The 12,083-nt window shown below is 33.4% G+C and overlaps 1 protein-coding gene across 5 annotated transcripts in view; it reads right to left on the bottom strand.

The window, feature by feature from the left end:
- The window catches only part of ATAD2B (ATPase family AAA domain containing 2B), a 177,829-nt gene that overhangs the window by 50,864 nt on the left and 114,882 nt on the right, over window positions 1-12,083 (bottom strand). For all 5 annotated transcript variants that reach the window (XM_525707.7, XM_063790083.1, XM_009442106.5 and 2 more), the window contains one exon: window positions 10,852-11,038. In XM_525707.7, coding sequence (XP_525707.2) covers window positions 10,852-11,038 — 187 coding nt within the window. The remainder of the gene's footprint in view (window positions 1-10,851; window positions 11,039-12,083) is intronic.

Below are 12,083 nucleotides of genomic sequence, written 5' to 3'. Positions count from 1 at the left end.
GTTGCAGTGAGCCGAGATCACACCACTATACTCCAGCCTGGGAGACAGTGAGACTCCATCTCAAAAAAAAAAAAAAAAAAAGAAAACAATTTAATATTTAAAATGATTGGGATTATCGGAAACTATCCTAAGAATCAAGTATTATTTTTCTTTAATGAGTAAGCTTACCACTTGCATACATTTTTTAAATAGTGTATTTTATACAGCTTTCAACCTTCTGTGTAAAATAAAAGGTACTGCCAATTCAATAATAAACCAGATGAAAGAAGCTCAAATAATAATTGGAAAAAATGTAGATGTTATGATCACTCACATCAAAAGTAATATTTGCTCCTTCCCTTCCTTAATATTTGCATATCCACCAATCCAGAACAGTTGTACAGTACAACTCCTTCAGGACTCTCAAATTTTGACCTTTTCTGCAAACACGTACCCTCCTATCCTGGATCTTGGAAATCCAAGGATTATTTTTTTCCAAAGTTCTTGTAGAAAATTCATAAGAGAAAAACAAGCATAAATATTGGCAAAAGGAAAGAACCATGCAGAAGCACAAAGGCAACTGAGGCACTTATTTAAAAAAAAAAAAAAATTACATGCCACCCAAATCAGGCATGGTTACGTGGAAGACAGTGACCAACTCCTTTTGTCACTTTCCAGTTCCCCACTCTGTGCTGGTAAAACGAGAAAGAGTCAGCAAGGAAACAAAGGTGATCATATGAAAGACTAACCAGCTATAGGTTACTAAGAAACCTCACAAAGCCAATCACTTAATTCAGCCATGCAAGCTACCACATACATGCCCAGGGTATGAGAGAGATAGGAAAACATGCCTTTAAAAAAATGAAATTTTGCCTTTCATTCTAGTACTTCTAGGTTAGATTTTCCAGGAACATGTGTTGAGAACATCTAGCCATTAACAAGGATCAAAGAGGATGAGCAAAGCAACAGAAGGTTAAGTGATAACAATTTGACAGAGTCAGAAGTTAACTACAGGTGTCTTAACTGTATTTGCAAGGGTGAACTACATACAATCATCACCAGCTCTAAGAGTTGAGGTTTGTTTTTTTCTGTTTCTTTTTTTCCTCCAATTGTCTCAAAATTAACATGATATTGAACTCAAATTGAACATGATGTTGTATTGACCCCATTAAAAAATTTAGAAATTTGTCCACATTTCCAAAAAATTTCTTATTTTCATCTCATCTTCTCAAAATTAACAAATTGAACATGATATCCTAGTGATCCAATTAAAAAAAAAATCTCGAAGCTTTTTACTTCCAAAGCCTTTAGGAAAATGTCCTTCTTGATTAAAAAAAAAATTTATATTTGAAAACCTATTGGGGAAAAAAATCAGGCAAGTCTAAGATGAACATGGAAAAATAAAAAGGCTTCGCCTTTCTGATCTATGAGTGTATAATTACATGAATTGAGAATTAACCTAACTACATGAAATACCAACATCTATGAAATATTTTTGTAATTTTTCTCCTAAGTCTTTAGAGGAAAACCATCCTTAATTTCTACAAAAACTAAAAAGCACTATTAAAACAAGCTTTCTTTTAAATTCCTTATTCTATGTTATCTCAGAATATTAAAATAAACTTTTATATTTTCTTTAGATTTATGACCAGTCTGTTCTAATTCCCATTTTGTAATAAAAATTCAAAAAGAACAGAGTTTGAGAATAGCATTTAAAAATTCTTATAAGCAACAGGAAAAAAAAAGTTTAATACTATTATGATTTTTTTCTGTAATATAAAAATAGCTCTTCAGCAGTTTGCTGGTAACTTTTAAAGTGTGGAGTAAAATACACTCTGTGAAATCAAATACCAGATAATTCAGAGTAGAAAAATATAGCCTAGTTTCAATGAAGCGGCAACTGGCTTGGGAACAAGTGATGCCATTTGAGAACTAGAAAAATACTCACCTATAGGGTGTCTTGGATTGGTGGATGTGCAAGGTGTAGTAGAAAACAGAAAAACTGTTATAGAAAAAAAAAAAGACAGTAGGCCAAATTACTGAACCAACCGTTTCAAAATACCTCTGACATGACCAGCACTCTTGCACAAGTAAAATGAACAAATACCAGCATATGTGAACTGTTCATTTTGATTCTTTATTACAACATTATACTCCATTTCCTTCTGACCTCCTTCTTGCCACAGACATCATAAGGACCTTAGATAACTAATTTTTTTTTAACTTTCTTTATTTAAAAAAAAATCACAAACTACTTCCTCTAAATATTAAAGATATTAAAGGCAAAAATCAGGCCATTGAAGTTAGAAGTATCCATCCAAGGAAGCACTCATGATATAACTCTTGCACTTACAAGAGTTCTAATCATCTCAAAAGCTAAACTTTGAAGTCAGCATTTTAGCCATGAAATTAAAATGTTCCATCCATGAAAATCTAGTGTATTTTTAAACTAAGAATTTATAGTCCCACAACAAGCCATTTCCTTTAGAAATTGAAAACTAGAAAAATTTTAAACCCAAATGTGAATGAAGCAGAAAGCTCAAAGCCAGTATCACTTTTACCTGCCTAAAGAGGGCAATATAGAAAAGAGGGAAACAACTTTGTATCATCAAGAAACTTCCAGAACTTGTCTCAATCACTTAATAGTATTATAAATATATTAAAATTATAAAGCACAGGTAAAAGAAAAATGTTGGGAGCTAAAACATCCTCAATATTTATAAAAATTAAAAGGCACTAATAAATAAGTTTAATTCTTTGTGCCATGCTATCAGAAATTATTAAAATAAATAACATCTGTGCATTGCTGGTGGCTTTATTCCATTTTTATCCCTTTACTCTATTTATATTCCCTTCATGTAAGATTTATTGAGAATCTCTTGTGAAAAGAAGGCACTGTCTGGATTCTAAAGATTCAGGATTCAATAAATAAGGTACAAATTTCTTTACATGCACATAAAATCAGCCTGTTATAAAACACACCTGTACTAGTTTCTGAACTATGGTGGTAACACAAATTAGCATTTTATGAAAATTAAATCACTTAAATTCTTTTTCTAATATTTTCATTCCCTAAGGACTTCAAGAATTTCAGTAAATGTGACACACTCCAGGTCAGGATAATTTAACTTGTCTACAACTAAAAAAAAAAAAAAAAAAATTTAAGAAGTGTTGCTATGGAAAAAGTCAGATATCCATGTGAGCAAACACAAAAGCATCCAAAATATACACAGACTGCTACAGAGAAATCCAGAAATCTATAAGCACAAACACAAGAGCAACCGAAGTATACACACAGGTAAGTACATTATTAATACTTTCATGCTATTCAACCAAAAAGAATTTCCCCTGTGAAATTCCAGATAACAATTTCTTTCTGGGGAAAGAAATGCATTTAAATTTTCACCAAGAAAAGACCTTATTCACCTTTTGAAATTATTCCCAACACCACACAGTACATAAACTCCAAAGCTTTTCAGACCATATATAAATGTATTAATTGAATGAAACCTCTCTAATAATTAAAAAGATAAAATATAGCACGCTTATCAGTCCCTTTTTTCTAAATCAACAATAGAAATATACAGGAGGCAAAAATTATATTTGAGGATGTCAGAAAAAGAGAATCATAGTTTTGTTTTGTTTTTTAAGAGTGTTAATACCAAAGGTCTTTTACTACCGATATTAACATCTCCTGCCTTGTTGTAGGACTCAGTAATTACTTGTGAATTTAAGGGGGCAACTATAAATCTTCCAGGCTATACCAAGGGTTCTCATTCTCCTTCCAAAGCCTTCAAAGACTGTGAAATGCTCAGTAACATATGTGTGTACACACATACACACACGCGCGCGCATTTGTTTCAGTAATAAATGTTGGACTAATGTCTAGTGACCAGCTAAAGTACTATAGCTCAAAGTGAGAGCTATTGAAAACCTAGAATAGTAATATCTGAGATGCATTTTTACAAAGTACAGATTCCTGGGACTCATTCCAAATTGAGTGAATCACAATCTATGGGTGTGGAGCCAGAAAATCAGAAATTTGTATAAGTACACTCAGGTGATTCTTATGCACACTAAATCTTAAGAAACAATAAGAAAAACATTGCTTTTTAATATAGTTGACACTAACTCTGCCATTTTTCACTCCAATTGATAATATTAATCAATAGCTGAATCCGTCAGAAGGAGAAAAGAAAGTTCTGTCATGTATATTCTTGTGCATGTATGTTTTAAAGGATAGACATAAAATGAAACATGATCCCCACAGTATAAACAATATCAAGTAGGGTCTCCCACCTTACCACGCATATACATACAGCCCTTTAAAAGTGATTTAAGATTCCCTTTAAGACTGCCTTTCATGTTCATGTTACACTACTAAATACCAAACTTAATTTATATTAAGCATTTTAGAGCCTGAGGAAAAGAGAAAACATGCAAGAATAACTTACCACAGACTAAACCCTTATATTACACATCGATTTAGAGAGATACCTCTGAGTATAGGAGGACTAGCTGCCAAGAAAGGTGAAGCAAAAAGGAAGAACCAAAAAGGAATATAGAACAGAAGAAAAGAGAATCTTTTTCAATCTTTCCAGTGTTTCAGCACCTGACTCATGCACTCTCTTCCCTGGGGCTTTTGTACCCACTTATAACCTGGTTTGCCAACCTTTACCAATTATTTAAAAATTCCTCTTACATTATGTAACAGCTTCTTCTTGCCGAATTTGTTAGCAAAGATAGTGTTATATTTATGAATGTAAAATAATTTTAAATATGCACTTAAGACACATATAATCACAGATTAGCCAAGACATCTGGTCTCTGGCCAGTGTTCAGATAGAGGGTGGGTGTCTGCTATCATGACTGCACTTCATGGCTCGTCCTGGCAGACTGCCTATCCAGGAGGGGTCACTCTAGAGTAAGCTCGACTTCTAACCCAGAAGCTCTTAGGTATAAACTCAGAAGATGAGATGCCTTAGTGTACTAGAGAAAGTGAAATACAACCAAAATGATAGTGAGTTTTCATTGTTTTTCACTACCAAGTGACACCTCTCTCCTTCCCACAAAACAAAAAAGTAGTAAAAGCCAAGAAGCGTACAAGAGACCAGAGGATGAAGTTAGAATTCAAAGTTGGCCAAGCAGGATTCAGAATGATGCCATGAAAAAAATCAGGAAAAAAAAAAAAAAAAAAACCCTATAACATCAATATATAGTTCACTACAATGCTTCCTAAGTGTTTCCTTACCTTTACTTAAATAACATTAAACCAGTAATGTTTGTGAATATATATACAAATTAGCCATAAGGAACAACTATAAACAAAAATAAAAAAACCTTTCTCACTTTGAAAATATTTCTCTTGGCCGGGCACAGTGGCTCATGACTAGATTACAACCAGCACTTTGGGAGGCAGAGGCAGGTAGATCACCTGAGGTCAGGAGTTCCAGACCAGCCTGGCCAACATGGTGAAACCCCACCTCTACTAAAAATACAAAAATTAGCTGGGCGTGGTGGTGGGCGCCTATAATCCCACCTACTCGGGAGGCTTAGACAGGAGAATCACTTGAACCCGGGAGGCGGAGGTTGCAATGAGCCGAGATCACGCTATTGTACTCCAGCCTGGACAACAAGAGCAAAACCCTGTCTCAAAAAAAAAAAAAAAGAAAAGAAAAGAAAATATTTCTCTTTCAAAGTGATTTTTTTCATCTTTAGCTTGCTTGATACAGTCAAATAAAAACTTCAAAAAAGAGAATTTTCTAAACAGTATAGCATAAACTAAAAAGGCAAAGTTCACACATTTCCCAATCTTCCAGATTCCTTCTCCCCAAGCCAAAGCAACCATATTAACAGTTTTTGAGAATACTTGCTTTTTTCACTAATGTCACCTGCATTTTTCAGCCCATGTAAATCTATCTCATTCATGTTAATGGCTAGACAGTACTCCTTTGTATGTCAAGATACACCATAACTAATTTTAGCTGGTCCCACGTGAAGGGATATTCAGTTTGTCTGCCTTTATGTTTCGTGTGGCAATTACACACGACACAGTGACAAATATCCTTGTTCATTTAGCAATGAATACTTGTAGCTAACGTATCTTTAGGAAAAATTCCTAAACACAGAATTCCTGGGTCAAAAGGTATATGTATTTGAAATGTTATTTTCTTTTCTCACACTACACCAATATGGTACTTGAAATTTTAAAAGATGGTGCCAAATTACACTCCAAAAACATCAAATAAATTTACATTTCCACTAAGTCTAAGCAGTCCACATCTCCAAATGGCATTATCAAGCTTTAAAAAAAAAAAAAAAAACAAATCTGATACTTTATTTTCACTTAAGTGAAGCTTAGAATCTTTTCACATTTTTATTGGTTACTTTTTATTTTCCCCCATAAATAGCATGTTTCTATTTTGCCAATTTTTATATTAGATTGCTATTCTTTCTTCTTACTGATTTTAAGGTATTTGCCCATATTTAGAAAACTTGTTCTCAACATATCTGCTACAAATATACTTTTTCCCAGACTATATCTATTAATTTAATCTAAAGAATGCTTTTTGCCATGTGCAATTTAAAATTTTATATAATCAAATTCCTTCATATCTTTATGTTTTCTAGTTTTTGTGCATTGCTTAGAAATTACTTTCACACATAAGATAATAAATATACTGACCTTGTGAATTTTTCCAGTACTTTTATAGTTCCACTGCCCATGTAGAGTTTATTTTGGGCTACAGAAAAAAGTAGGAAATCCCAGTTTTATTTGTTTTGCTTTTTCCCCTACTGGAGGAGCTTGCCAGTTTTCCAAGACCATTTGGTAAATAATCCATTTCTTCCATCTACTGATATGAAATGTCATCGCCATTGTGGTCATCACCATCAAATTCTACTTCTACAAAAGTCTAAGCATGAATAGTCTCTTCTGTTCTATTACTTTGTCTACTCTTGCACAGGCACACTTTCTTTATTACTGTAACTCTATTACACCCTTACAATTTTGGTAGGGCCCCCTAATGACACTTTTTCCTCTAGAATTCTCCTTGCTACTGTCATATTTATTTTCTAGAAGAAACAGAACTCTTTTTTTTTAACTTCTCCCCCTAAGTTTTGAGGAGATTATAATTAGAACTGTACTTAATTTATACACTAATTTAGGAAAAAACCTCACAGCCTTTGAATTTAAAGTCTTACCATTCATTAGCTGTAAGCAGTAGCAGTGGCAGCAATGGTAGTAGTAATAAGCACGATTATAACTAACTTTCATTGAGGACTATACGTCAAGCCTATTTGATAACCTCATGGTGTCATCTCCATTTCACAGACGAGAAAATTAAGGCTCAGAGTGTTAAGCAACTTGCCCAAGTCACAACCACAACTGAGATTTTAATCTGCATAATTTGACTTGAGTCTACATTCTGAACTAAAGAAATTTAGCACAGTAATTACAAACAAAGTGTGCTTCTTCCTCTAAAGCTCCACATATTAACACAACATTATCATTAGTATGAAGTCACCATAAGTATTCTAGCCAGGCATGGCTCTCTCTATGCAGATGACACTGTGAAGTATTCACTGAGATATGCCCATCCCAAATCCCCAGACTTTCTTGTTCCTATATAGTGGTTCACTCCCAATGCAGAGATCTGGAGCAATGATCAGATCATGGGAGCTGAGAGTAAGAGGTGATGAGAATATTGACATTTAATTGATATCTAAAGCAGAAAAAACATCTAAGCTTTGCTATTTACTAATATAAAGATTAATAGTAGTGTGTACACACACATGCACACACATACACACACTAGAAAGAAGTACATTCACATATGGAGTTGAACGCTCAACAGATTTTTAACTGCCCAATCAAATACATTTGAAATTTATCTATGTAGAACATTCCAAACCTCTTGCCTCAAAAGAGTTGATCAGAAGACTGAAGATAACAAACAAAATTCTTGGCTTTTGGTTTACAACATAAGCTCCTGAGATCTCAAGGTAGAGATTTTAGTTTCAGACAACCAAATTTTGAAGTCTACAAGCTTGGTTTGAGACCCAAATGCCAAATCTCTAAAGATACTTCTTTGGGAGGCCAAGGCGGGCAGATCACGAAGTCAGGAGATCAAGACCATCCTGGCTAACATGGTGACACACCGTCTCTACTAAAAATACAAAAAATTAGCTGGGCATGGTGGCACGCACCTGTAGTCCCAGCTACTTGGGAGGCTGAGGCAGGAGAATCACTTGAACCCAGGAGGCGGAGGTTGCAGTGAGCTGAGATTGCGCCACTGCACTCCAGCCTGGGCAACAGAGCGTGACTCCATCTTAAAATATATATATATATATATATATATATATATAATAAAATATAAAATATATATTTTATATATAAAAAATATATATAATGAAATATATAAATATAAATATATAAATATATTTATATATAAATTTAGCACAGTAATTTATATATATTATTTATTTATTATATATAAGTAATTTATTTATATATAAGTAATTACTTATATATTATTTATATATAAGTAATTACTTATATATTATTTATATATTATAAATTACTTATATAAATATAAGTACTTATATATTATTTATATATAAGTAATTACTTATATATTATTTATATATAAGTAATTATATATTATTTATATATAAGTAATTACTTATATATTATTTATATATAAGTACTTATATATTATTTATATATAAGTAATATATATTTATATATATTTATATTTATATAAAAAATATATAAAGTAAATATATATATTTACTTTAGGGATATGGGAAGAATACATGAGACTAGCCCAGCTCTGGCCTCCTTAATAAAGATGGCTTCTTCCCCCAGCCAAGAAGATTGATGATACTATGAAAGGCAGAGAGCATTCCTGGTGGGAGACTTCTCTGGCCTTTGGGTCTGGAAACAAACAAATAAGGTATGTCTTTCATATATTCAACTGTCCCCCTCAGCAACTTTTAGTTTTCTTCTCATAGTCCCTTCATATTGTTTCTGCTAATTCCTACGTAAACTTAGTTGCTATTTCAATTGGGACCTCTTCTTCCATTATATTTCTAACTTATTATAGTATTTATAAGAGAAAACTATCATTTTAAAACACTAACTTTGAAAGTGTCCACCTTATGGAATTTCTTTATTGTCTTACATCATTTTTTAGTTGACACTGTAAGTTTTCCATATAATTAATCACATCATAGGCAAATACTTACAAATTCAGTGTATCCTTTCCAATACTTAGATCTCTCATGTCTAACTGAATTAATCTTGCATGCTTTAGTAATGTTATATTATTCTTTTGATGTGCTACTAGATTTCATTTGTAATAGTTTCTTTATGAACATTGCTGAAATGAGATTGGTCTACAGTTTTATTTTGTATTTCCCTGAAAGATGTGATATTGTTGATTTTGCCTATTTCACAGCTTTCCTCCTATTCCTATGCTTTTGGAACAGTGTGACTAGCATCAAAATGATCTTATCCTTTAAGATTAAAATAATTCACCTGTGAAACCATCTATGTTTAGTGGTTTTAAGATACTTGCTGAATTTCTTCTTCCACAGTGATTGTTTAGATTCTCTCTTCTCTGGGGTCAATTTTGTTGATTTATATTTTTCTACTAAATCATTTGTATTTATTTTAAATGGTACTGAGTAATTCTTTTACTTGCATACAACCTGCAGTAATTTTGTCTCTCTAAAGAGAAAAATATGAGCAAACATATAAATCAACATTATTGGAAAACACACCCAGGATAAGTTAAATGTGTCAAACTGGGAGCAAAATACTGGTAGATAGCACTTAATTCAAGGGTTTTGGAAAGAAACCTTTAAATAGGGCTTTAAAAGTGATGAAGTGCTGGTAGGGTGTTCATATCCAGAGAACTGTGAGTAAAAGAGAAACTAAATCAATACTACTATGAACTGTTTAAAAAATGCATATTTCTTGCTACAATGTAGGAAATGGCTTTCAGTTAGATAATTACAGTATATGTGTTAAGTATTCGGAAAATGTAACTGGGAAAAAAACAACAAAATTGTGTGAAATGTTTTAAGTGTTACTACTCCAGTTATTTAACTCTAAAAGTAGGCTAAGTATCAAAGTACAAAGTGGCATTCCTCTCTCTAACTTATTTATTTGAAACATTATTATTCAAACATTTAATGACCACTTACTATCAGCTAGACACCTTGTCAGAGTTACAAAAATGGCTTAGATATGGTCCCTTGGCTCAAAAAATGTATTACCCTCATCCTTAGTTTCAATATGACATAATATATCCATGGTTATATATAACAACCTCAAGAAATATAAACAGCCCCACTAGAACTTTGCTTCACAAACCAGTAAATACAAAATAGTTGAAAATCAAATGTCAAATACACAACTGTCAACACAAATATCTATAATTTTTGAACTGCTATCACTATTCTAATATGAATATTAAATCCTGATTATCTCAAATTGGATATAATTTCCCTTTCTATGATAAGGCTCTAAGAAAAGACAGAAGTCTGAAACTGCTCTGAGACCACAACTTTGAACAGAGGGTCAGAAAAAGGCAAAATAAACTCCCTTTCTACAATGCATAATGACACACGGTATTAAAATTTCAGTAAGGAGGATCATGAGAAAGACAATGAGCTCACTTAAAAAACTGTATGCATCAAAAGGATCCTTTACACTAATACTAGAATGCTAATGAATAATCAACAAAAAGTTAATATTCATATCGTACTCTGAAAAAATCTTATCTGTAACACTACACACTAGAAATACTACCAAATTATAAGCAATAAGAAAGTTGGAAGTGCTCTGATGTGGTACAAACCTACCTGTGCACATGATTCCTCAGGTGTTTTGGCACTAACTGAATAAAGTGCTGGGAGATCTAGTCTATGCACAGAGAATCTTTCTAGAGTGTGCAAAAGTGCTGGAGCAAGGTGAGAAGTTTGACCTGAGCCCCGTTCTCCAGAGAGCAATAAGCGTGGCCTGTAAGAGGTTGGCTGATGATATGGTGACCTGTAATACATGTAAGACATAATTATTTCAAAGTCATACATTCTGAAGACAAATATGAAATATCAGGCAAAATTTTTACATTAAAACAATTTAACTCCAAATTAACAGAACTTTCCTATATTATTTTAGTATAGTGACTTATTTTTTTATTAATTATGGTTTTAAAATGTTGGTATCTCTGACCATATTAATAACCAAGATATCAAAGTATAAAATCCACTTTAAGGGCCAGGCGCAGTGGCTCACGCCTGTAATCCTAGCACTTTGGGAGGCCAAGGTGGGCGGATCACCTGAGGTCAGGAGTTCAAGACCAGCCTGGCCAACATGGTGAAACCCCGTCTCTACTAAAAATACAAAAATTAGCTGGCTGTGGTGGCGGGCATCTGTAATCCCAGCTACTCAGGAGGCTGAGGCAGGAGAATCGCTTGAACCCGGGAGGCGAAGGTTGCAGTGAGCCGAGATCACACCACTGCACTCCAGCCTGGGCAACAAGAGCAAAACTCCATCTCAAAAAACCAACAAACAAACAAACAAACAAATAATAAAATAAATCCACTTTAAAATAAAATAAAATAACCTTGGTATTCCTGCTATCATACCACATATATTAACTTGAAGATGCATTAAACTCCAGTATCATTTAGTTATTAGTTATCCAAGGTTAAATGTTAGGAATCTCACTTTTTGACAAAGAGGTAGATCTGAAGATTATCCCAAATGTAGGACTCAATTAACAGGCAGGGCCTTTAAGAGGTGATTAAGTCATGAGCAGTCAGCCCTCATGAATGGATTAGTTATATTATCAAAGGGCTTGATAATAAAACTAGCTAGTCCCTTCAATCCCTTCTGCCATGTGAGGACATTGTTGTTCCCCTCCAGAGGAAGCAGCGGTCAAGGCATCATCTTAGAGGCAGAAACCAAGCCCCCACCAGACACCAAATCTGCCAGAGCCTTCATCTTAGACTTTCAGCCTCCGTTAACTGTGAGCAATAAATTTATGTTGTTATGTTCTCACTCATAAGTGGGAGTTGAACAATGAGAACAC

The sequence above is a fragment of the Pan troglodytes genome, chromosome 12 (assembly GCF_028858775.2).
Source record: "Pan troglodytes isolate AG18354 chromosome 12, NHGRI_mPanTro3-v2.0_pri, whole genome shotgun sequence".
NCBI lineage: Eukaryota > Metazoa > Chordata > Mammalia > Primates > Hominidae > Pan > Pan troglodytes.
Note: the sequence above shows the minus strand (reverse complement) of the source record. Positions and strands in the feature narration are given on the sequence as shown.